Here is a 23,901-nt window from a genome sequence, read left to right as displayed (position 1 = left end):
AATTTGGTTTTCTCAACGGTCTCCATTCAGTGGAAAGGGGGCATATGACTACTAGTAAACATTGTAAACAACATTAATTATCCTGATGAAGGCGACAGTGGTCACTGAAAATTTGATCTCTGTGTATAACTTTGTGTTGGAATAAAGTTCAACATTTTACTATACTTGTAAACATTATAAGAGGACTCCTGTAAGACTAGATTTCAATTGCAATGCAATGGGATTCTTAATGATTCAAACTTGTAAAACGTTTAAAAACTTAAGCATAACAAATGTTTGACACTGTCTATGCCATCGTGCTGAACCTTTGTCTCTCAAACCGTTTGGTGTTGACCATCTCAAACTGCTCCTGATCAGGGTAATCCTCGCTACAAACATGGGAGAAGAAGACTTCCAGTAAAGGTGGAGAAAATATTTAAGGACCTTCCCATGGGTATGGCAAAATGTTTCCATACAGTAATGGCTTTTTTTTCTTTTTGATTGAATCGCTAATTCTCATTCAGTGATATTTTAATAAGTACAGCCAAACCTAGTTATTAGGGACCACTCCTAGTTATTAGGACCACCTTTGTGGCCACTTTTTGATGGCCCCTTAGATAATCTTTCCCAATGACAAAAGTATTGAAGTGGTCATGATAGACAGGTTTGACTGTACATCCAAAGGGAATTTACATTCATAGAGCTTTCAATGCCCTTTCATTCGTTGATCAAGTTCATTCATAACCATGTAATGATTAACATGTAAAGATACCATTCAACATTCGATTACTGCATTTTAACCAATTAATCATATTTCAATTAAGTAAGATCAATCTCATAATCTCTTATCATCGTGTTCTGTGATTGGTGTCAATCATCCTGCGTCATCAATCAGTTGGAATCAATGTGGATCAGTCTTCGTGATCAATACATTCTGGAAAAAAAGAGACAAATTGATAAATGATTAGCAGATAATCAATACATTGTGATTAGTAGTTGTGATTTTGTAGATGTAGTAGATCAAAAAGGTGAAGAAAATATTGACAGTTCATCAATACTGTAGCTACAATAAATACAAGGAAACTAAAAATGAAATATTTCTCCAATAGTAAATTGACTACATGAACACAACACAGCCACCAGTGTAGGTTTGCGACAATCTAAATCTTAATCCTGACCAATATTGTTGTACCGAGTCTTTTATCTTAAGATTTTGACAAAAACAACTGGAAGTTTATGTCCAATCACAAATCATGGACTTCACGTTCTCTCTGCGCATGCACCAGTTGTTAGAACCACGCAGTGCGTCATCACAGTTGACCTGTGGCTGACCTTAGATAATGGGGAACGTTTCCAACAAAAGACCCGCGGTTTGGAGAGTCTTTCCACCGCCTTTCCTACCTGTTCACAAAGGACTCATGTAGGCCGCCTCACCGTTTGGGCACCAAAGTGGCAGCCAAGTGCCTTTTGTGAAGGCTTTAGAACATGCCAAAAATAGCCGGATCAAGAACCTATACCTGGCATAGCAGGGTAAGAGTTGGTACTCTGTTGGCATACCTTCAAGTTTGAAGGTGAAGAACTTAAAGTTTACTAAGTAATCATGCATGCTCAGTAACGTCGGAATCTGAGGAAATATGGCTATGTTGAATTCGTATGTGCCGTTGTGTGGAGGATAAAGTTGTAACTCAATGGAGCGACTTAGATGTTACGTAACACACACTCTCGCCCTTGCGCAAAGTTTATTCATTACCCTTCCTTTCATTAACTTTCCAGGCATTTGCTTTTTACTAGGGACTGTCTACGATTATGGCCAGGTCATGTTCGTCATATATATTGGGGAAATCGTTGATGAGATTTTGCAGGACACTTACTCAACTATCCCAAGAATGCAATCAGTTTGCAATCGTCCGACGATCGTAGCCTCTACCAGGCTTCAGAAGCAGCAGGAAACAGTAGAAATTGGGTGCAGCAAACTATGCCCCCTCTAACCGGTTAACGACCCGTTACTAGTCTAACTCCCCCGGCATGTTATCTGTCTATTTGTACTCTCCAAGCAGAAGTTGATGGGGGAAGATCGTTGCTTTTTATATATGGCCCATTTTTGTCGCTACCCCAACCAACCTGTCGGTGGCCGGCGACCCTCTCTGGCTAATGGATACTGCCACCAAAGGGATCTGCTTGCAGATTTGGCCAATGTCTACTCTTTACAGGCGCTTCAGGCAAGAGCCTGGTAGAGGCTATTTTGCCAAATGCCTTACCCGTAGTCGATGGGCTTCCTGCGATGGTTGACCAGCACGAGGATGAAGCGGAGCAGACAGAACAGACAGGCCAGGCCCAGCAGAACCGCGTTGTAGATGTCGTTACGGTCGTTCTCGTCCCAGAAGTTGGCGGGCGGCTGGAGGAAACAATGGTCGTTTTTAGTTACTCCGTCGTATCTATGGCAATCACACGATATCTTTATTTGCCATCAGATACAGATTCGTGTACAGATACATATTAATGCACAGATACAGAATTCATGTACAGATATGCAGATACAGATTTTCCGAGTAGGATGACCTTACACCTGAGTGAGGGTTACAGTTGAAACGGTGGCCTTCGCGTGAGTTTGTTTAAGGTGGATAACAGGTTGCGAATCTGAGACCCACACACTGTCGCATCTAAACTGATACAAATTGCAAATCTGTTGTATAAATGATACTTTATAATCTAAAAGTCGATATATCTAGTGTTTAGCATTTCACGTCAGGATTTATTTATTTACAAGTAAAAACGTACACCATTGTGGACTCAAGACTCTATGGGCACTTGGAATATTGTATCCAGAGCCGTGCTTTATCCATCTCCAAAACGATGCTCATGTTCAGACAAAGTCTTGAATAGTCCAAAAGCGTATCCAGAACCGTGTCTGGGGCAAAGCTGCGTTCTTAGACACGCCGAGACTATTTAGAACCGTGTCTCATCCTAAACCCTAAACCATCGTAGCCACAGCTCTGGATACGATAGTTAAAAGGACCAGCATGGACATCAGAATTACTAGAAGAAGGAGGAAGTGGCTTACTGCCGCTGTCGGGTTTGCCGCTGTCGGGTCGGCAACCGGCGGCCGGCGGTAGATGAAGATGGCGGTGAGCACGACGATGAGGGTGGGCCAGATGGTGAGGGTGTACCGGCAGTACGGCTCCAGCGGCGTGAAGTTCTCCAGCACGAACCACACCAGCATCAGGAACGCCAGCGCAGAGAACAGGCCCGTGGTCACGTCAATCTGCAGCGGAAATATATCAAATATGGTGATTTACACAAATGATATACGTGACGATTACGTCATGTACGTCCGCCATGTTGTTGGGTTAAAGGTTTGACCAAAGTCATCATTTGAAAAACGTTGAAAGACCTGGGGGCAGAATCTTAATCTGTCGACTTGAGCCTCTTGCATTATATAAATGTACGATCTTCTTGCTTTATTATATTTAGTCATTTTAATGTCTTCTTTCTTTCATTTAGAAGGTTATGTTTTGGGAGTGCGTGTGTTTGTTTTGAACAGGCTAACTCGGGAAGCTATTGATGGATCAATTGTAATGATATCTACTGCATTGGTGGGTCTTGACCAAACGAAGACCATCTCTGGTCCCTTAGCGACTTTCCTCGATACTGCAGAGGAAGTTGTTGTTTTTTCCTTACCCTGGCGAATCCCGTTCCCCAGAAGATGAGGCAGATGCCGAGGTTGAGGAGGAACAGCACCGTGGCGAAGGTGATGTAGATGCCCAGGCCGTTGTGACACAGGAGCCGAACTGCGTACAGATCGCCCTACAAAAACGGACAGTTACACAAGCTTATAAAAACACAATTAGAAAACACCAGTGAATAGGATATGCTCCTTTATCCTAAAAACACCCTCATTGGAAGTATAACACATGGATCTTAGACTTATGATCAACAACAACTGGTCTTCTTTTATCATCGTGCTTATCTAGAACATCGGACTGACGACTAGAAAACACCCCATCGCAGACGTCTGGACGTTCTAGACCATATCGCTTGACGATAACTATCGCTACTCACAACAGAATCTGGTCCACCTGCCGAAAGTGTCCTTAAACTTCATCCAGGCACCTTCGCGACAGTCTGGTTGGGCTAGATACTGGGCTATATGATTTGACGATAACTACCTCTATTCACAACAGATTGAACAGACTCTAGTCCACCTACTGGCATGTTGCCCTTCATCCAGGAAGTAGGTGGTGGCCAGGTAGACGATGAGAGAGACGACGATGAGGGCCATAATCTACCCTGATCGCGGGCTTAGTTTAACGTTAACTATCGCTAACTGTCGCGTAATGCAGATAATCTAGCCCACCTTCCGGCATGTTGTCCTTCATCCAAGCCCCGTCCCTACAGGTGCGGAAGTAGGTAGTGGCCAGACAGACGATGAGGGACACCACGATGAGCGCCATGATCTACACTGATCGCGGGCTTTGTTAAACGTTAACTATCGCTAACAGTAGCTACTCCTAACAGACTCTAGTCGACCTACCGGCATGTTATCCTTCATCCAGGCTCCGTCCCTACAGGTGCGGAAGTAGGTAGTGGCCAGACAGACGATGAGGGACACCACGATGAGCGCCATGATCTACACTGATCGCGGGCTTTGTTAAACGTTAACTATCGCTAACAGTAGCTACTCCTAACAGACTCTAGTCGACCTACCGGCATGTTATCCTTCATCCAGGCTCCGTCCCTACAGGTGCGGAAGTAGGTGGTGGCCAGGCAGACGATGAGTGACACCACGATGAGCGCCATGAAGACCGCGGCCGGGATCATGTATCGCCGGTCGAACAGGAACTGCCAGCCGATGTTGAGCCCCAGGTTGATGATCCAGGCCACCCAGAACGGCGTGGGGAGGGCGTTGGGGAACACGTACACGTACTCATGCTTATACCTAAGGCAAGCGCAATGTCGGATGTCAGAACTAAGAGTGACCATTGTCAACTCAAACCAGAGGAAAATGTGACAGAATCAGTGACCAAACAATAATCAATAAAAGAAGAAATTCACAAAACCTCGTTATTTTCACGGAGGTATAAGAGTTCTTGTTAACCTTACATTATCACAACTACTAGTACCAATTGCTGTAACACTTTGCAAGTTAACGTTTTCAAAACTGTGTATAAGGCAAGCTACATCTGCTAAGAAAAATCGTATATCAAATTGTTTATCCCGACAATGTTTGTAATGTGTCAACGTAGTAGAAATACAATAAATGAATAGTAATAAAAAAGTAATAAAATGTCGTCTTGAGCCATTCGTAATGATGATAAAACAAGTAGTCACGGTGGCCGAGTGGTTAAGGCGTTGGACTCGAAATCCAATGGGGTTTCCCCGCACAGGTTCGAATCCTGTCCGTGACGACATTTCATTTTTCCCAGTATTTTCTTTTTTACAAATAATCACCGATTCTCCAATCATTGCAATCATTTCGAGAAACTAGGAAAAATCGTTGTATAGTCAAAATTAACGTTTGTTTCGCCATTTTGTACCTACGTTGCTTTAAAAACACCTGCGCGTTACTTTTTGGAGCGGAACGGTAACCACCTTTCACCCCAGTAATGCACTTTTGTTGTCCGTCTCAAGCTCAAGTGTCGTATGACATTCCTTGTGCTTGAACTTGAACTATGACCCTTGAAAGCCTTTCTCCTCATTTTCAAAACACAGGTTGAATAACGAATGGATTATGATACATTCATTGTACATGCATCAGTAATGTGCAAAATGTGGACACAATCGGATGTGCCCACAGCTTTTGGCGGTACTAACAAACAAACAAACAAACAAACACACTGTGTAACTAGCAAAATAACTAGCTAAAGAGACATTTTGTGTCTCCTTCAATGTGCTGACACTAAACACACACACTTACAAACACACACACACACAAACACACACACACACAAACACGCACGCACGCACGCACGCACACACACACACACACACACACACACACACACACACACACATACCTGCATACGCCTACTAAACAAACAAACAAACAAATAAACAAACAAACACTCTGTACCTGCGACAGATGGTGGTAAGCGCGTAGAAGTGCCAGATGAGGTTCCAGAAGAAGATGACGGCCCAGAGCGTGAAGACCCAGCCGGCAGGGGTGAAGTCAAACTCGAACTCACCGGTGGTCGCACCGATAGACCTCTCGAACCAGTCTGGGGGAAAACAGCAATGTTTTAAACTAGGAAATACCTCTCCTTTAAAATACAATAGTACAGTAAATGTTCTAGATTTGTACAAGGCATGCAACAATGGGATGCTACAGACGCACTGAATCGTTATCGGTACGAGTAGATATCTCACAAATGGCTGCATCTGAAATGTTTACTTATCATGGTCGCTTATGCATGCACAGACCGAATGTGTGAAAGTCTAGCTGATCTTGTTTATTAACTCGCAGGCTTTACCAAATGAAGATATATAGCAGGGTCAACATTAGATAATTAGGCAGTTGTTCCTTCCTAACATTAGGGATGTTAAAGGCTTTAGCCACATGCCATCTAAAAGCCGTCGTTAGTTTTGCACCTGACGTTAGCACCTAGCGGGATGCGCAATGCTGTGTATCCAAAATGTACAGGTAAGGCTCTCTTGTGTATATTACCTGGATGTCTAACCTTCATCGACGTATGTCGTATGTGACTTCAACCTTATGTAGTAGTGAGAGTATGCATTTGGTACAGTTAGCACTTGCTAGCACGTTCTCATAGTTACTGGTTACGCTCCACCACCAGCTTTACAAGCGCCACCGAACGGTGGAGTTACGTCGTTACCTACCTTCGATGTTGGCTATATCCTTAGTCAGTGCTTTTCTGGTAAAGAACCGGTAGTTCACTGTGGTGTCCAAGGCAGCACAAGAAACGAGAACATACATAGTTTTGATATTTCACTCTACGGAACTCGTTCCCACCACCATGTTTAACTGGCAACAACTCTTACTCGCACAAGGATACTCAGAAATATACCGGCTCGTACAAACCGCAGTACACCCTCTTTTTACTCGAGGCTATCGCCCCTGAGTGACCAAACACTGTTTATCAAATTTCATAGACAAAGATCGAATTTGTTTACTTTTTGTGTCTTTTGTTCAGTCTAAAATCATACTTTTGCATTTACGTCAAGGGAAAGGCACACAAATCCAGCTTTGGTTGCCCTAGAAGAAATGGCACCTCGTGCAAAACGTATTGAAACACGAGATCTCTAGAGCACGGACAAGTTTCTGATAAAAACCGAAACGGCCCATTAACCCCAATCAAAAATGATTGAACACCGCTGAAGTTGTTTACCACTAGAACTGCAGTAGTGTAGTGGCCCCACCCGAAGCGACAACCATTTTGCGGTAACTTCAAGTTGTTCCCGATCGAACGCGTCGAACCACCTGTTCTATTTCGAACACCTCCGCCATGGCGATGTTCGAAATAGAACGTGTCGGGGTTCGATTGGTTCGATCAGGAACGTTCTATTCGAGGGTTCTGTTCTATTTTTACTCACCTAGCTCCAGGCCGAGGTTTGATGAGATAATGTTGATGAAGATGGTGAACAGGTAACAGCACAGGGCGAAGCCTATCAGCGCGGCTCGGATCGGTTTGTGCATGGCTCTCCTCCTCTTCCTGTCGTCTCTCCACGTCTGTAACACAGTGTCAAGGTTTATGAGCCTGTGCGTGACCGAGAGAATGCAGACCAGCGGCAGACTGCCTTCCATTTTTGGCTGCATGTTCACGAAGATGTTTTCAGGGTCGGCCATGGCGGAGGGCAGGCTACAACCGGGCGCCACGCGTTAGGAAAGTTTCTCGGCTCTCAGGCTCCCTCCGCGGGAGAAATAGGGCACAAAATAAGCAGCAGTACGGTCCGCAGTTTTCTATGCCGTTTGTTTTGTTAAGCTGTCAGCGAAGTAGGTCGACACACGCTGAAATATCGCTCCTCAAGTAGAATGAGTAACAAACTTTTAAAATGATAAGACTAATACAGTTCCATGTCGCTGGTATGAAGTTGCAGAACACTATAGTATGTACATTGGAGCTTCATCGAGATTTGTCTAGCTTTTTGTCATATATTGATGCTTTTTCTTTGCATTGGCTTAAGGAAAATAGAAAGTTTTCGGAAGTTGAAAAAGGACGAAATACAACAAAAGCAACAAAATGAAATAGAAGAAACAATAGCACGTTGAAGATTACTTAACACCTTTCTTCGCCAAATTCTGTCATTTTTCTAAGAAGCAATGCTTCCTTCGCCTTTGTTTTTGATCGACTCTTGTCTTTGTTTTCTTAATTCGATGACTCACACTCCACAGAAGTGCTCTCCTTTCCCACAGGTTCTGCCTGAGAAGCGAGATAAAAGTCCTGCCGAACTCTGACCCGTTTGTCCCGCGTTGTTCACTGAGGTTGATAACCCCGCGTGCAGAAAGAAGCACCTACTTCACACATAACTCTGATCCCGCTAAGGGCCCGACCACAATCGTGATACGAGCATCGTACGATCGAATCGGAAACTGAGGGCGTTCTTGGACATGTTGGAATAGTTGTGTATATGTCGCACAAACTGAAGCCAAATTTCAACAATATCAAAGTAGTACAATGGCCAAAATTGACAAATTTACCCCCCCCCCTCAAGTCATTTACGTAGGAACCTAGATCTTGCAACAGTTGCTTAACAGTTATGAAATATTTCCTCTTAACTTCTTCCAAATTTAAGATAGTGACAAAATTAGTAACAAAGTGATCTAATTTAGGAAATCAAATGATCTACTGCTAAGATTATTTTAAAGTTAAAACTTTTGATCCAACACAAAGAGTTTTCTCTCATCTAGAGTTTTCGACCAGTCACTCTGGTCTTCCTCGGTAGACTCAAAATCTCTAGGTGAGAGAACTTCTTTGTTTGTTGGATCAAAAGTTTTAACTTAAAACATGTAACCACCAACACAGATGAACTATCATGATGATCTAAGATTCTGTCCACGATGCCTTGCCCCAGAGGTCACCCTTTGCTGCGGTGCATTGAACTGTGGATAATAAATTGGCGGGAACGGGCGTGTGTTCTTAAGAGGAGGTTACGCATTCTTAGGGAGTACAAAAGGAATGCATTATGTCCATTGAATAATGTTGTTACATACTATTTCCACGGCTTGTTTTGGGACTCCCTACCCATTGTATTTACTCATAAACATTCTCAGTAAAGAGCACTTTTCAGTTGTTTCTGACATATACCTAATAGCAACGTACTCTTCAGATGAGTTATATATAGTTTGGACTGCTATAATAAGTATTTATAACTATGTTATTCTGTAAATGTTAAAGAGATTGTAATCACAATTGTCGTCTATAACGTGAAATTGTACACAAGTACATGAAAGCGGACGGTGTGTTTTATGGAACACAAAAAGGGCTTTTCTGGCTACTGTGTGATGTTCTGAGAAATTCAAGTGTCCGTAACCCCTTAACAAATTCTCGGGTCTTAAACGGCTGAGGTCAGTTCACGTGATCATCACGTGAACACTGTCGGTGGCGCCAGGCTTTAAAATGACGTAGTAGCCCGATGCAATGTCTGTAGCTTACCTCCAAGTAGATGTTAGATATAATAAATGGAGGATTGTAACGTAATAGCTGGGCTTACAAGCACCAAAATCTTTCAGAGAACCCGGTATACCAGAGAAACTTGGGAATCGGTACGATCCCCAGAAAACGATACGATCTTGCATCCCAACATCTGCTTAGAGTTTACTATAGCTACCATTTGAACAAAGACATTTGTCGTATAACTGGATGTTCGAAGCAGTAAAATTCGTTGAACTAGACAAGACGTTTTGATAGTGGAAATCATTTTGATGACCGGAAATGCACAGGTCACTTATTGCAAATACCTGCTACATCCCCAAAACCCATGGCACGACAAGTGTTTTGATATAAAGATCGAGGATACTGTTACAACTGATTGTTTGATCGGTGGGTTGTATAACAGATACAAGCGGCAGATTGAGCAGACGACAGTTAGAAAATCTTATGCAGGAATCTGTGAAACTATGCATAAAAACCAGTCAATACTGATGCAATGTCACGAGAAAGAATCCTCGACGAAGCCGACAGGATTCATCTCTTTGTCTTTTATGCTCTAGAATAGTAAATACTAGAACAACAAAACCTACCCTCACCTTCTTCAAGAGTTATGGATGACCACAAATGACACCTACGTATGTTTGCCTACATTCACGTATTCACTATGTGGTCACGATACTAACATCTACATCGTTACGAGTAGCAATCCGACTAAGAAACTAACTTGCAGCTCACAACATTTCTTACCATAGACGTGTCCAAGTCCTGAATGATGTATTGCCCGTGCATGTCCGTCTCTCTAACTGTCCGATAGATCCTGATGTCTTTAGTTTCACACCTTTGTCTTTACTGACCCCCTTACGCCACATAGCGGGAGCACCGACCCAAATGTGGGTCAATGGGTCCATACCAGACATTACGGTTTGGTTTGCCGTGTCCGGAGAAGTTACAGTCCAGAGGTTTAGTACACAAAGTCTTTTCGAGTCAACGATTTTATATAGGAGAGTTGGAGTGGTTTAAAGTGTTGAAAAGTTTAATATACTTGATGCTTCAGTATTGCCCTTTCCATTAACCCTGTGGTCAAGTGGTCAGTGAGAAACCTGGAAACGCCAAAGCTCTTGGTTCAGAGATCACAATTCAAGCTCAGTCGCTTGCATGATACAGTTTACTACTCAGACGTCATGCTTACCTGGGCGTCACCAACAATATTGACATTAGCGCCCCCTACTTCTGTGAAGTGAGTTACACCCTATACGTTCTACCGGACACTCAAAGTGAGTTTCCTAGTCCAAGTCCGAGGCAGTGGAGGCTGGGTTGCCCATGTCTTTTAAGGGGTACAAGGCTAGGAATGGAGTACAATTCTTACATTAAGCGATTTCGATACAACCCCATAGCCAGTATACTGGGTGAGTGACCCACCTAGACTAGCCCGACATCCTACATATAGTGTACCTGGGCTCCCCTACTCACCTCTAGATAGAATAGTGACAGAAATAATGTGGTACCCAGGGTAAATATACCCGATTTCGTGCTGTTACCCACGCTTAAGGCTGGGTACCAGGCTAGGGAAGGGTTTCATCATAACATTAACAGATCTTGATAAAAAAAAAAAACAGCCAGTACAGCTTAGCCTGGGTGACAAATTAGATAGGATGGGACTTCCTGCTAGGGCTGTCCCACGCACAAGGCTGGATACGAGGCTAGTGAACCTTTCCCACCCCGCCCATCTCTGTGTCATACCTGACTACGTGCTGTTGTCACCGGACAGGTATGCTGCAGGACGGCTTCAGTAAGCGGCAGCTGTTCACCTGGGTAAACCTGGGATAACTCACATCTAACAACCCGCGGCGGTCAATGATCTCACAAGCCAGACTTCTGACAAATTCAACCACAACACTTCTTCAACCAAAGATAAAGTAGTCCTTGCGTTACAAGAATAAGTATAAAATGTTATGGAACTTTATGTTAATATTGTGTCCGTGTCTGTATCCGAAAGAGCTGTTCTGAATAAATATTTATCTGCCATTATCTCGCACACTGAAACAAGATGCCGCGATAATTTTTAAAATAAAATGTAAGTAACAGGTGTTAAAACATGTCTAGTTGCCGTGCTTACAACCTCTTTCCGCTATAAGCTTCTGAGCGACCAAAAAATTGACAGGGCGCTCAATGAATTAAATTTCACGTTTTGTGTGTTCTGTTGTTTTGAAAATTATCCTTTGTTGTACCATCCACGTGGAAACACGTATCAGATAGGCACATAAATGGGATAAACTTACATTTTGCACAGTTTTGAATATGGCAACAGATGTAAATAGCAGGTGTCAAAACATTTTTAGTTTTGTAGCAAACAGATCACACATCAACAGTATGAATCAGCATCGCCATTAAAGCCCTCCCCAATCATCTCTAAGGTCACACCTTACATTCACAATGACACAAATGGCGGCGTTCTTTGTCCGTAAGTCTATTTTGCAGGTGTTACCTTCGGTCTGTCTATAGACTATGTGGAAAGGAGTAAACACGGACACACCCTCCTACTTAACGACCTCTAGAGTCATTTTTAAAACAGAGAGAGCAAATAGACGAAAAATGGAAGATACGTGTTTTAGGTGTAACGTTACACTGTAGTTAATGTAGCTGCGAAGGTTTTACAAAAGAACGCAGTGCCATTGGGAGCGGTGTGACGTGTAGCCTAGCTCTTTCGCAGACTTGTGGGGTGGCGACATTTATTTTTTTTTTTGGAGCGACGCTAGTTATGCCACGGTTTTGCCACCGAGGGAGTTTACCCAACAGGGCAGTGAAAAACTCTCAACCTGGCACCGCGGATAGTATACCAGAAAAGATCACAGGCCATAGAAACCACGGATCCGTGGGTCGCGAATTGGATCTTCTATGGCCCGGGATCTTCTCTGGTATACTATCAATTTATTTCGGCCAATTTCTACTATTTTTTTCCAGCGATCCGCGGTGCCCTGTAAAAATTAACGTCGCCGCCCCACAAGTCTGCGAAGGAGGCTATGTGACGTGTGAGTTGGGTGTTACCGCACTGGTTATCTATTATTTATCACTAACAACGGACCGGAGGACACAGGATGACCTTCGATATACACGTATAGAATGTCGGCCATGTTGGTTCGATTCCACAGAACGAAAAACGAGTAAGAAATCCATCTGAATTTCATGAGTACAAAACTACAAGGAGAAAAGACTTGCCAAGGAAGAAACAAGCCATGACGACACACACAAACCCGTCTTTTCTTTGGACCTAAGAAGCGCCCGTGATAAGAATAATAAATAACGAGATCGAACTGGTCTGGTACAACTACAAGGACATTTTGATGTCACCGTTTTAAGTGTACTGCTTAACTGATAGCTGTCTTTACCTGACATAGTTGCTGCTTGATTGCCAAGTTTCTGAAAGAAAATGTACCAATTACAGCCTAACTATGGCCATGATATGAACGATACTGTGTTACAAATGAGTTCGACTGAGTTGAAATCATCGTTTCATGGCACATTTTAGGTTCAAAGTATTCGCACAAAATTACACCAGGGATGCGTTTTGAAAAGTAATGTGTTTTTGTCATGGTTGAACAAAGGGGACACAAACTGAGGCCTAAGGCACAATAGATCTCCACGTCATCCTAGAACTAGAACACACTGACAACGGCTTAACAATCGTCGCAAGGGACAAAACACACCCCACTGTCACGGCCAGGTTCTAGAGGCGTTCAGTTTGTTCCATGATCTAGCTGCAAGGTCAAGATCATTGTGAACAACTTGAATAAGGTTGCAACAACGTAAATACTCTGTTTCTTCCTTCTAGCAAATTAAACTCACTGTCCTAATCTCCAAGCAGATCTTTGGGGTCAAAATCGTGACGGTTTCTTTCTGGACCCCAAGATCTGACTGCTAGGCTCATGAGTCGGATGCCTGGGCTGTGTGAAAAGGGGGCAAATCAGGAAAAAATAACCAAAATCTTCCCTTCCAACCTCTGCTTGGATCATGGAGAGTCCCCCTGTCTAGTCCTGTGTACCCCCAGGGCCATCTCGTGCTGAATAACACACTCCTTTGTAGTTCATTGGAAGATTAGCTCTGCAACTTTCACTCACCTAAAAATGTTGTCCTCAGAATTCCTCTCTCCTTCCTTAAGGCAGCTCCGATGCGAGAGGATCAGTGTATCCGTGGGGATGTTACCCGACTCTGTACGATCTCAGCACACCTTAAACCACAGCGTTTCCTCCCTTAAACAACAGCCTAGCGCGTCATGTGAGGGTGGGGCGCACGCTAGCAGCCCGTCGGAGCGACACAAATGACAGGCAGAGCTTCAGACAATAGAGCCGGGGTCAGAAGGTGGTGAGGGTGGGACGGGTAGCCTGAGTTAGCAGGCTTTACACACTTGGCTCTTTTCATAGGCTTGCTACGTTACTGTGTGTCGTTTCTTACTCTCCAAGCAGAGGTTTAGGCTTTTAAAAGCTTTTGTCAGGTGTCCTAAGGCGTTTCATCGGGCGGGGCTTTTGTCCTTTAACTTAAGCGTATTTAACATCATCGCGGCCCGGTAAATTTAATACAATGTACTGCCTGTTCGCCAATTGGATACTGTATTGTAGCCACCAATTTGACCAAAAGATTTTCTAAATGTAGAGTATCCTGAAACGTAGTCTAAATGTACACTATTTCTTGTACACAATCAGGGAACAACACAAAATGAGTCCCCAAAGGCTTAGCCTAAAAGTCTGCTAAGGAGGCTATTGGGACGCGTCTGTCTAATACGTCACCGCGCATTGTTGTGACTCACAGGGTAGAGACCTGGTTTGGACCAGTAAAAAAATGATTTGCCAAATAAAGGCACTTAGAGTAATTTGCCAGAGGACTTCAATGGAAAGAAAAGACGGTGGTGGATGAAAACAAGGCTTTAGAATTCCATAGACGGTTAACTCTTCTGGCAAATTATTACCCACTAGTTTTGGCCAATGATTTCGGCTATTAAAGAATATTTAGTATTTTGTATTGTGGAGAATACCGAATTGACAAATTTAGTTTGCTCGCTTCCTAGGTTCTTGGTGTCGCAGAACAAATAGATAGTTGATCATTATTCACTCAGGATTGATAAACCACCTTGTTAGCTCACCTATCCTAGGTTACTAGTATGTTATTCATGTATGCACCGAATAATGCACTTGTTTGACCGCTAGCAAGTGAATGTATATTCGTAAACAAAGTCTTGCTAAAGATTTGCAAGGCTTAACTACTGAACCCTCCCCGACAAAAACTTCTAAAAGTGGACTAACCAGTTCTTTTGGCCCGCAGCTCGTCGAGGGGGTGTGTGCTGTGGGGACATCTAGCGATTTGAAAAGTCACAACAGCTACCAAGTGAATACCTGTATTGACAGGCTCAGAACACTATTTCGTGGGAAACGGTAGTATTTTGACGACTGATTTGCCAAAGGATAGAACTACTAGTATGAAATTTTATGTTGTCTGGAGCCGGCCATCCCAAATACGAAAGTACAATGAAAGTGTTTTTGAATCGGCCGCTAGTTTTTTGACCGGGACAATCCCATGATGCCACGCGCGCGGTTTGAACAAGACGCGCGCTGATTGGTCTGTTTGTATGAGCGGCCGTCTCTGATTGGTCCGGCTGCCCGGGACCTTTAAACGCGTCTCTGCGCCTTTGTTGTCATATATCCAAGGACTTCCAGAGCGACAACTAGCTTGGGTTTGTAGCCCTTTCTTAAGATTTGTAGAAATTTCTAGCTTTTGCAATGTGAGTGCAAAGATAGGGGTGCTCGCCGTTCAATTTTAGAGGCCAAATCTGCAAGACAGTCGGCAAATTAACCACAATTTTGCGCGCGGTCTTTAGCTTCGTGGATACGTGGGGAGGGGGGCGTATATAAAACAAATGGATTGCCGAGTCTGATTTTTTTTGACGAAGTTTGGTTTCCTCGCCTTTGTTACGTGTGCGTTTAAAGAATTATACAACCATATAAAAATACTGACGGTACGCCTGTTTCTACTATGCATATACGCAAGCATTGATTGTTCTTTTTTTGTTCTTTTTTTTGTTTGTTCTCTTTTTAGAAACTACGGAGTGAATACCGTACGCAAAAATCCTAAAAATTTTGTCAAAGTTATGCATATGTATGGCTTCTTGTAACGACGGTCTGCAGCAAGTTGAGTAGCCACAGCTGGGCTTCGTTCTGTGTTTGAAAACTCCAGACAATAAGAAGCCAAAGCCAAACCTCTTTCCTTGCTCAATTTCAAACAAATTTTGTTATGAACACAAGGTTTCTAGGATAGTCGTGCAATAACTACTGGTTTGGTGAAGGCCTGCCAAGGCTACTTTGTATGTGATCCATGATGTGAATCAGAAAAATGAGCTGAATTCTAAAATTATAACTGCCTGCAGTATTGTTTCTGTACAACTATTTTTACACTGTACATTGCCTAGTGAACATTTATGCATCTTTCGTTTCTTCAAATTTTCCAAATTCTGTTTAATTTCAGGTCCTGCTGTTTCCACCATGGATTATGACATCAGTGAGCTCAACTGCAGCGTATCAGTCCAGAATCTTTCTCCGACCGGCGAAGTCCTCAAGAACAAACTCTTCAAGAACATCACCCTCGTCTTATTACGCAACGAATTCAAGGACATCATCTTAAAGATCGACCAGGGCAAGACGGACGTTAAATACACCCTTCAAGACATCAAGGTGTTCAGCAGATTTGCGAAGGACGGAAAAGCGACGATACGAATCCCAGGACAGAAAATCCAGCTCTTAATCTCAAATTGTCCCCCGGCAAAGCTTGTGCTGTTCCTGAGAACTATCGCTGCAAAGGTAGACTTGTGGTTTATTGTGGTTCACAATGGGGGAAACAATTAGGATTTTGCCATGGTCAACACTAGACAGAAGGAGGCCATAGTGTGGTTTAATATACTGTAAATATACTGTATATAACTCTACTTCAGTGTAGTACTAATGAGTGACAGCTATTCTTCCAGGAGAGGGTAGATAGAGTACTAGTACATAACGTCATAAGGACATAAGAATACATACAATTGCACATGATTACATACAATCATTTTTAGAAAATAACTAGACTGTGTAAATTACAATTATTTTTAGAAAATAACTAGACTGTGTAAATTACTAGTACACTGTAACATCGTATGTGCTTTACAGTACTTATTTGTAGCATGAAAGTTCAGCTGTGTCGGTATAATTCATTATGAACATTTAGCCCTTTTTGTCATCAGTACTTATTCGTGTCCCTTATGTGCAAAGGTGGAACACCTGAAGCAGGTTGGTGTGGCCTCAGACAGACAGAGGTTGCGATCAAACCTGCCCAGAAGACTGGAGCACATCAGTCCACTGAACCAGAAGGACCTGGATGCAGTAAACAGAATCAGGGAGGCCCAGGCTAGTGCTGCACTGAAGGGCAGAACTCCTGGGCTGAAGAGGAAGAGACCACTGGGGGACACCACAAATGCTCAGGTAGAGGAAACTTCAAGCAGGTGTATATGGCTAACAGTTTGATTTTGCATTCCTTTTTGTAGTATTCCTAGCCTAGATGCCAGCTTGTTGTCAGGGCGTACACAGGCCTTATTTAGGTGCTTTGCTGTAGTGTAGGGCTGTTTTTCACATACATTGTACCCCCAAAGAATTTTTTCAACCTGCACTGCAGTACAAAAGGCTGCTCTGGCAATCGTCTGGTTTCTATTCCAAACTGCAGTGTTTTGTGACTATAGGATGAATGCAAACATATACAAAAACTATCATTCAACACACTGCAAACAATGCACAAAACAAACTGAAGCCATACAGCTGCTTGGACTTAGTTGTAGACTACAGGCTTGTTTGCAGTAGTCTACAGCATATTGCCGGGCGGGCTGTTTTTCACAATGCATTGTCTGTTGATGAAAAGCTTTATGACACAACAAAGATATGTGGACTGTATTTGTGTTGCTGCACTGCTGAAAGAACACAACACAAAACTATGTACATGTATTACTAAAGTTTTTGTGTTACTAGTAATGTTGCATGTGTGTATCAACCATCAATGATCTTTGACCCTTCTTGTTTTTGACCTTTGCTCCCCAGTTTGACCTTGACCCTCACTGTTGTTGACCTATGCCCCCAGGTTGACCCTGTCCCAAGGAAGAAGCTGCACATGTCCAGCACAGTGTCCAGACTGACCCAGGAGCAGCAGGCTGTACTCAACGCTGTCCAGGCTGGGCACAACATCTTCTTCACTGGTAACAATAAATAAATTACATGTATTGATACATTAGCTGTCTTCAGGTTCACAGGTATTACCAGTATAGATAGTAGAAGCTGATACCAGATGCTGCACACGGCCACAACATCAGACCTAGAGTGCTACCATCATCTTTCAGAACAGAAGGTTGCATACTACTACTACTACTAGTAGCTAAGCTTTCTTGCCAACCAGAACCTGGTTATGTTAGCAACTATGTACACGCAGAAGTTTATATACAAGTTATGTTACAGATGTAAAAATTCCCTACTTGGTACGTTTTGTCGCTCATTTCAACAAGTACTGGGTATAACAATATGTAGACCATGGCTTCACATTTTCTTGCAAGGACTGCAATCCTTTTCATTGCTGGCAAGTTGCCTGAACATCAACATGCACAATTGGTACTTTCTGATGTACAATGTACAATATATGCCAGCACACGTGCTACCTTATATAATGAGCTAAGTTCTGTGTTGTAATGTATGTTATTTATGTTGTTCCCAGGCAGTGCCGGTACAGGGAAGTCCTTATAATGACCTGAGTTGTGTGTTGTATGTTGTTCCCAGGCAGTGCAGGTACAGGGAAGTCCTTCCTGCTGAGGAAGGTTATCGGAGCCCTCCCTCCTGAGCACACGTTTGCCACGGCCAGTACAGGAGTCGCCGCCTGTCACATCGGAGGGACGACTCTGCATTCCTTTGCAGGTCTGGTAGTGAAAGCATTTGCTTAGCATAAACAATCTTGTAACCTGACTTTATTGTTATCAAAACAATGAGTAAATGAGTAATGAGTAAATCTCCTATCTTACAAAACTTGGAAAGATGTAAACTTGTAGCTTTCTCCTCATGCAAAAAGTTTAACTCTTTCTAACACAAGATAGAGTTGACTGACATTTAACATTTCTAGATCCCAGCTACTACCTTGTATGACACAGTCTAAACTTTCTTTAACTTTATGTAATGAAAGGTTTGGCATTATGCAACCAAACAAATCTTAGTTAAGAAAGGCATCATTCTACATGCCAACAAATGTTGGACTCCAAGTATGATTCAGCAATGATAGTCCTAATTCTCAACTCAACAGGTAAAGGGTCAGGCTTCTTTAGCAGTTTTAGTCTTTGTTTGTGACAGATCTATCATTGATCCCCATTGGCTGCTCTTCATAGAGGTATTTAAGGGTAACAATATGTACAAATAGTCTTATGCATTGAGCTCTGAATATCACAATTTTAGTCTTAGCTCTCAACTCTGCAGGGCTAGGGTAAGGTGACGCAATATACTCTAAACAGATCTATCATTGACCTCCATGGGCTGCTCTTTTAGGGTGGTCTTTGAGGGTAATATGTACAAACGATAGTGTTGGACATTGAGCTCTAAAATTATCAGTTTTCCCACCCCTCAGGTATAGGCTCAGGCACGGCAGCTATCCAGCAGTGTTACGAGCTTGCCTCACGGCCTGGCGTGCGGAAACAGTGGAGGCAGTGCAGACATCTCATCGTGGACGAGGTCTGTTTGTTTTTGATCAATCGTCCACGGGCCTCATGACACAAGCATGGTGGCTTCATTTTGTTTAGAGTTAAAACTTTTGATCCAACACAAAAAATTCTCTCACCTAGAGCCTTCGACCTGTCACTCTGGTCTTCCTCAGTCAGTAGACTCACCCAGTGAAGCTTGTCACGTGGCTTCTATGAAGTGTGACAAATTTTTTGTGTTGGATCAAAAGTTTGTTGTCACATGGCTTCTTTGAAGTGTGACAAACTTTTTGTGTTGGATCAAAATTTTTAACTCTAAACACATAAGTACCAACACAGATGAACTTTCATGGGGGCTGTATTTTGTTTATTAGGATTTTCCACGAAGGGAAGGCAAAACATTTACAAGTTGCCCTTCCCCATTGCAGGTCTCAATGATCGATGGTGACTTCTTCGACAAGTTGGAGGCTGTTGCGCGAGCGGTGAGGAAAAACGACAAACCGTTCGGAGGGATCCAGCTGATCCTGTGTGGAGACTTCCTACAGCTGCCTCCTGTCACCAAACCTGGGGAGAAGAGAAGGTTCTGTTTTCAGGTAAACTTCTTTTGAAAAAATATAATCATCAGGTACCATAGATTTTGATTTTTATGTTGTACATTTTAATTTTATCAGCTTGCTTTCACCTGCCTTTTTTTGTTAACTTAAAAATTAAAATGGCATCAGCAACATCTATATACACTGGTCTTGTGTCACATCAGATTTTGTAAAGATGATGTAAAATCGGACCAGTTGCGAACACATAATATCATATGGTCTATTGAAAACACAACATTTACCACATTTTATGGCTTTGAAAACTCAGAATTTCTATTTGTCCTTTTTTTCAAACTTGGTGTTAAACGATACTGTGAAGAGATTTCATGATGTCTGTGATGCATTATGTCTTTTGGTGACTCCCCAGTCCCGATCTTGGCACAAGTGTATCCAGGCCAGCTACGAGCTGACCCAGGTCAAGAGACAGACCGACCCGACCTTCATCAACATCCTACAGAACATCAGGGTCGGCAGGTAGGTCAGGGGTCAAAGGGTGAAGGTCAGGGGTTGTTGAGTGGAAGCCACTTGTTCTAGGAAGTACATGTAATTCAAATTTATTCAGGTTTTCTTCCTGTACTGTCTAACTATGGGCCGGTGAGAGCCTGAAACAAATAAATACACTGTAGGTAAGAATCTTGTTGAGGAATATACAAATGTATTGGGTAAAATTTTGTTGAAATAGGGGGGCATGAACTGGTTAGAAGATGTGATGCTGTGTATAACATGATTTTTTTTTTTACTTCAAGTTCACCACAAAACAAGGCTCATGGGAGTCACTCAAATATATTGAGTTACTGTGACAGTACAGGCAGTGAGGACAGATATTTGTTGATCTTAGACTTAAAAGTTCTGTTTTTTTCCCTCCACATTAAGATGTCCACCAGCAGTGTCTACACGACTGTCTGCTACCGAGACACATAAGATTGAGAGAGAGGACATTGTTGCCACACGACTCTGTACGCACAAGGAGGACGTCAACCACATTAACGAAGTCCGACTTAACGAGCTGGAGGGTATGTCATGTGTAGGAGAGGAGAATCCTTTGAACTTATGCAAATAGACGTAGAGGTTTCGTTGTATCCAAGCACACTGCCTAATTGTTCATCTTATCTGCTAATGTTTCAGTAGTCGTCCTGCTCCTTTCCTTGTCACAGCTCTGTCAGGAAGGCAGCAGAAAGCTACTACTAAGACTTTGTTGTGTAATATCATCCAATACTATATTAAAGATCCTTTGTTCTCGATGACCAGATCTGCTTGGTTCTATGCAAACTGTGGTAAGGCCAACTTGCACTGCTAGCCATTAGACAAGACAACATTTCTCTACCTTATACTTGCTGACTGCTTTGCTTTGACTTGCTGTGCTCTTATGTTACAATTATTATACTGTCATACAGGAGACACAAAGGCATTTGAAGCCCATGATTGCTGTGCTCTTATGTTATCATCATATACATGCTATTGACATGTTGTGCAGGAGACACAAAGGCATTTGAGGCCCATGACAGCGACCCAGACCTGGTGAAGACCATCAACACCCTCTGTCCTGTGGAGAAAACCATCCAGCTGAAGGTGGGAGCACAGGTGAGGAACCAATCAATCAATCAATCAATCAATCAATACCTCTAACCTGCTCAGAAGTTTACCAGGGGAAGTCATGGCTATATATTTCAGCCAATGGACAGACAAGTACATGTGTCCCATAGCCCTCACCTTCTCTTTCAAAATGTAAAACAGTGTAGGAAGGCAAAAAGTTGACAGACATACACTCCATCTCTTCAATCTTATTGGTCACACAGACAGCCAGGATCAGTCTTCTAAAGGCATAAGAAATTTCCTTTTTTCCATTGCACATCTCTATGTAGAATGCTCTACCTGGTTTGATAGTAACCAGTAATTCAACATACCTAAAGCCTGTTTCTTTACCTATTATTTTTCAGGTGATGTTGGCTAAGAACCTGGATGTACAGCGAGGTCTGGTGAACGGTGCTCGGGGAGTGGTGACAGGCTTCCAGACTTCAGGGGCAGGTGAGGCTGACATGTGCACTACTGGAGTGGGTTGCAGTGTCTAGAACTGGGCATATTGTTGGAAAACACTTTGTCCCTGGCAAAGTGAAGCCATACATTCTCTACTGCATCATATAGTCTGTCTTTTCTAAACAACTATTTACTATTCAGTGAGCTAAACTGGTTCAGTTTCAGTTTAGTAATCACTGGCATATGATATGTGACCTGTTTTTGTGCACATTATACAAGGCCTATGCAGGATAAAAACTACAGGATATAATAAAACATTATGACATTTTGACACAGATACTTAGTGGCCTCTAAAACATATAACTATCAATGCAAGTCATTCACAGTTAACAAAGTCATAATTGTATCGTACCATGTTTCTAATTCTCCCTCTTTAGGCCTCCCCATTGTGAAGTTCCTGTGTGGAGTGACCGAGCCTGTGAAAAACGAACGCTGGACGTTCAAAGCCACCGGGGGCATCTACCTGACGAGGCGACAGCTGCCGATCAAACTGGCCTGGGCCATCTCCATCCACAAGAGCCAGGTCAGAGGTCACAACCTGTCAACTTTCAGCTTGCTAGGGTAGACATTTGGTGCCAAATTTGTGTTGGTTTTGGGTTAGGCAGCAGGAAGAAGGTTAATACTGTCTGTCCAACCCAGAGCTTTTTATGTCTTTACACACACTGAGTGTCAAGTGACGTGTTAATTGATGTGTTAATTGATGTGTTAAGTATCATGTTAGTTAAGTGACATGTTATGTGACGTTTTATGTGACGTTTTATGTGACGTGTTAGTGACGTGTTAAGTGACGTGTTAAGTAATTGTGATGATTTAACCTTCAATGATTCAAAGACTGTGATTCAAGCTATGGCTTCAATGCAACCTTCCTTTCTTCTTGGTTCAATCATTCATTCCTTCACCTGTCTGTCACTCTGTGTGTGTGTGTGTGTGTGTGCGCGCGCGCGCGTGGTCACGCATGCGTGTGTGTGTACACAATGCAACATTGCCCTACTTCCCAGTGTGGCCATGGCCTAATTTTGCCTCATATATTCCTTGAATTATTCACTCAGTTTTCCCTTTATTTCACCCCACCAGGGCTTGTTCCTGAACTGTGGAGACGTTTTCATACCCTTCACCTTTAGCATCTACTGAAGTAGCCATTTACCCATCTTGGTTAAATGAACCCTACTAAGTGACATATACATGTCAGGTGATGTGCTAAGTGACGTGTTATTAACTTATCCCTTTATTTCACCCCACCAGGGCATGTCTCTGGATTGTGTTGAGATGTCGCTGTCCCGTGTGTTTGAGAGCGGACAGGCGTACGTCGCCTTGTCCCGCGCACGTAGCCTGCAGGGTCTCCGTGTGCTCGACTTCGACGCCAAGTGCGTCCGCGCCAACCCGGACGTGCTACAGTTCTACCAGAGGCTGAGGAAGCAGCAGAGACTGATGCAGGCTTCCATGGACAGATATGTGGACAAGGAGAATCAGCAGCCTACTTGGTAGCACCAAGCACCGTTGTGATCTCAAATGTTTTCGAACCTTCCTTTTATGTAGAAAGGAGAACATACAGCCTGCTTTGTAATTGTGTAATATCTCCAGACAGATGTTTTCTAACTTCTCTTGCCTTGGGCACACTACTAGTGTCTATGATCTTTCCTCCCAATGTCTAGTTGGAGACTAACGTTTAGGATTTTGTGTAATGATAGCAGATAAACAGTTGGGAGGAAGCTCAGAATTGGACTTTTTTTTTTGGAAACATTACTACTAGTACTTGTTGGGATGGATTGTAGGCCATTCTGCTGAGACCTTTGGTTTTATAGACTAAGTGTTATAATAAAAGTGGTAGGCCTGATAGCCAGTGTGAGAGTTAAAATGAGGGACACACACAGTACTGTTGCCATTTTACTCAGGGTTTTTAATGATAATTGTGTCAAGATACATTCGGTCTACCTCAGGACTCGCACTGTAACAGTCA

General features: G+C 42.9%; 2 protein-coding genes and 1 non-coding gene across 3 annotated transcripts; 2 read left to right on the top strand and 1 right to left on the bottom strand.

Moving 5' to 3' along the window:
• Window positions 1-602: 602 nt before the first annotated feature.
• Window positions 603-7,369, bottom strand: LOC109483518. Its single transcript, XM_019786550.1, has 8 exons — window positions 7,354-7,369; window positions 6,814-6,870; window positions 6,050-6,194; window positions 4,684-4,915; window positions 3,658-3,783; window positions 3,113-3,241; window positions 2,238-2,374; window positions 603-913 (listed from the first exon to the last, which is right to left on the bottom strand). Exons 1-8 carry the CDS (start codon window positions 7,367-7,369, stop codon window positions 904-906), a joined length of 852 nt encoding a protein of 283 aa, XP_019642109.1. The 3' UTR covers window positions 603-903.
• Window positions 5,303-5,384, top strand: Trnas-cga. Its single transcript has one exon. It is a non-coding gene; the product is annotated as a tRNA-Ser (tRNA).
• Window positions 7,370-16,095: 8,726 nt separating the features above from the next.
• Window positions 16,096-23,429, top strand: LOC109483517 (ATP-dependent DNA helicase PIF1-like). The gene is made up of 12 exons (XM_019786549.1): window positions 16,096-16,426; window positions 16,874-17,083; window positions 17,730-17,844; window positions 18,416-18,550; window positions 19,248-19,351; window positions 19,746-19,910; window positions 20,278-20,384; window positions 20,784-20,923; window positions 21,385-21,491; window positions 21,848-21,935; window positions 22,322-22,467; window positions 23,187-23,429. The coding sequence occupies exons 1-12, from the start codon at window positions 16,112-16,114 to the stop codon at window positions 23,427-23,429; spliced, it is 1,875 nt and encodes a 624-aa protein (XP_019642108.1). The 5' UTR covers window positions 16,096-16,111.
• Window positions 23,430-23,901: the final 472 nt, after the last annotated feature.

The sequence above is a fragment of the Branchiostoma belcheri genome, unplaced genomic scaffold, assembly GCF_001625305.1.
Source record: "Branchiostoma belcheri isolate BF01 breed outbred unplaced genomic scaffold, Haploidv18h27 scaffold65, whole genome shotgun sequence".
Taxonomy (NCBI): Eukaryota; Metazoa; Chordata; class Leptocardii; order Amphioxiformes; family Branchiostomatidae; genus Branchiostoma; species Branchiostoma belcheri.
This window is presented reverse-complemented; position numbering and strand designations above follow the sequence as displayed.

Coding starts and splice junctions, on each gene's coding strand:
- LOC109483518 (XM_019786550.1), bottom strand. Junction 3,784..4,683: donor GGATGAAGGATAACATGCCG/GTAGGTCGACTA, acceptor CCGTTTTTGTAG/GGCGATCTGTACGCAGTTCG. Junction 2,375..3,112: donor TCTGGCCCACCCTCATCGTC/GTGCTCACCGCC, acceptor TGTTTCCTCCAG/CCGCCCGCCAACTTCTGGGA.
- LOC109483517 (XM_019786549.1), top strand. CDS start 16,112: ATGGATTATGACATCAGTGAGCTCAACTGCAGCGTATCAGTCCAGAAT. Junction 20,385..20,783: donor CAGAACATCAGGGTCGGCAG/GTAGGTCAGGGG, acceptor CTCCACATTAAG/ATGTCCACCAGCAGTGTCTA. Junction 20,924..21,384: donor CCGACTTAACGAGCTGGAGG/GTATGTCATGTG, acceptor CATGTTGTGCAG/GAGACACAAAGGCATTTGAG.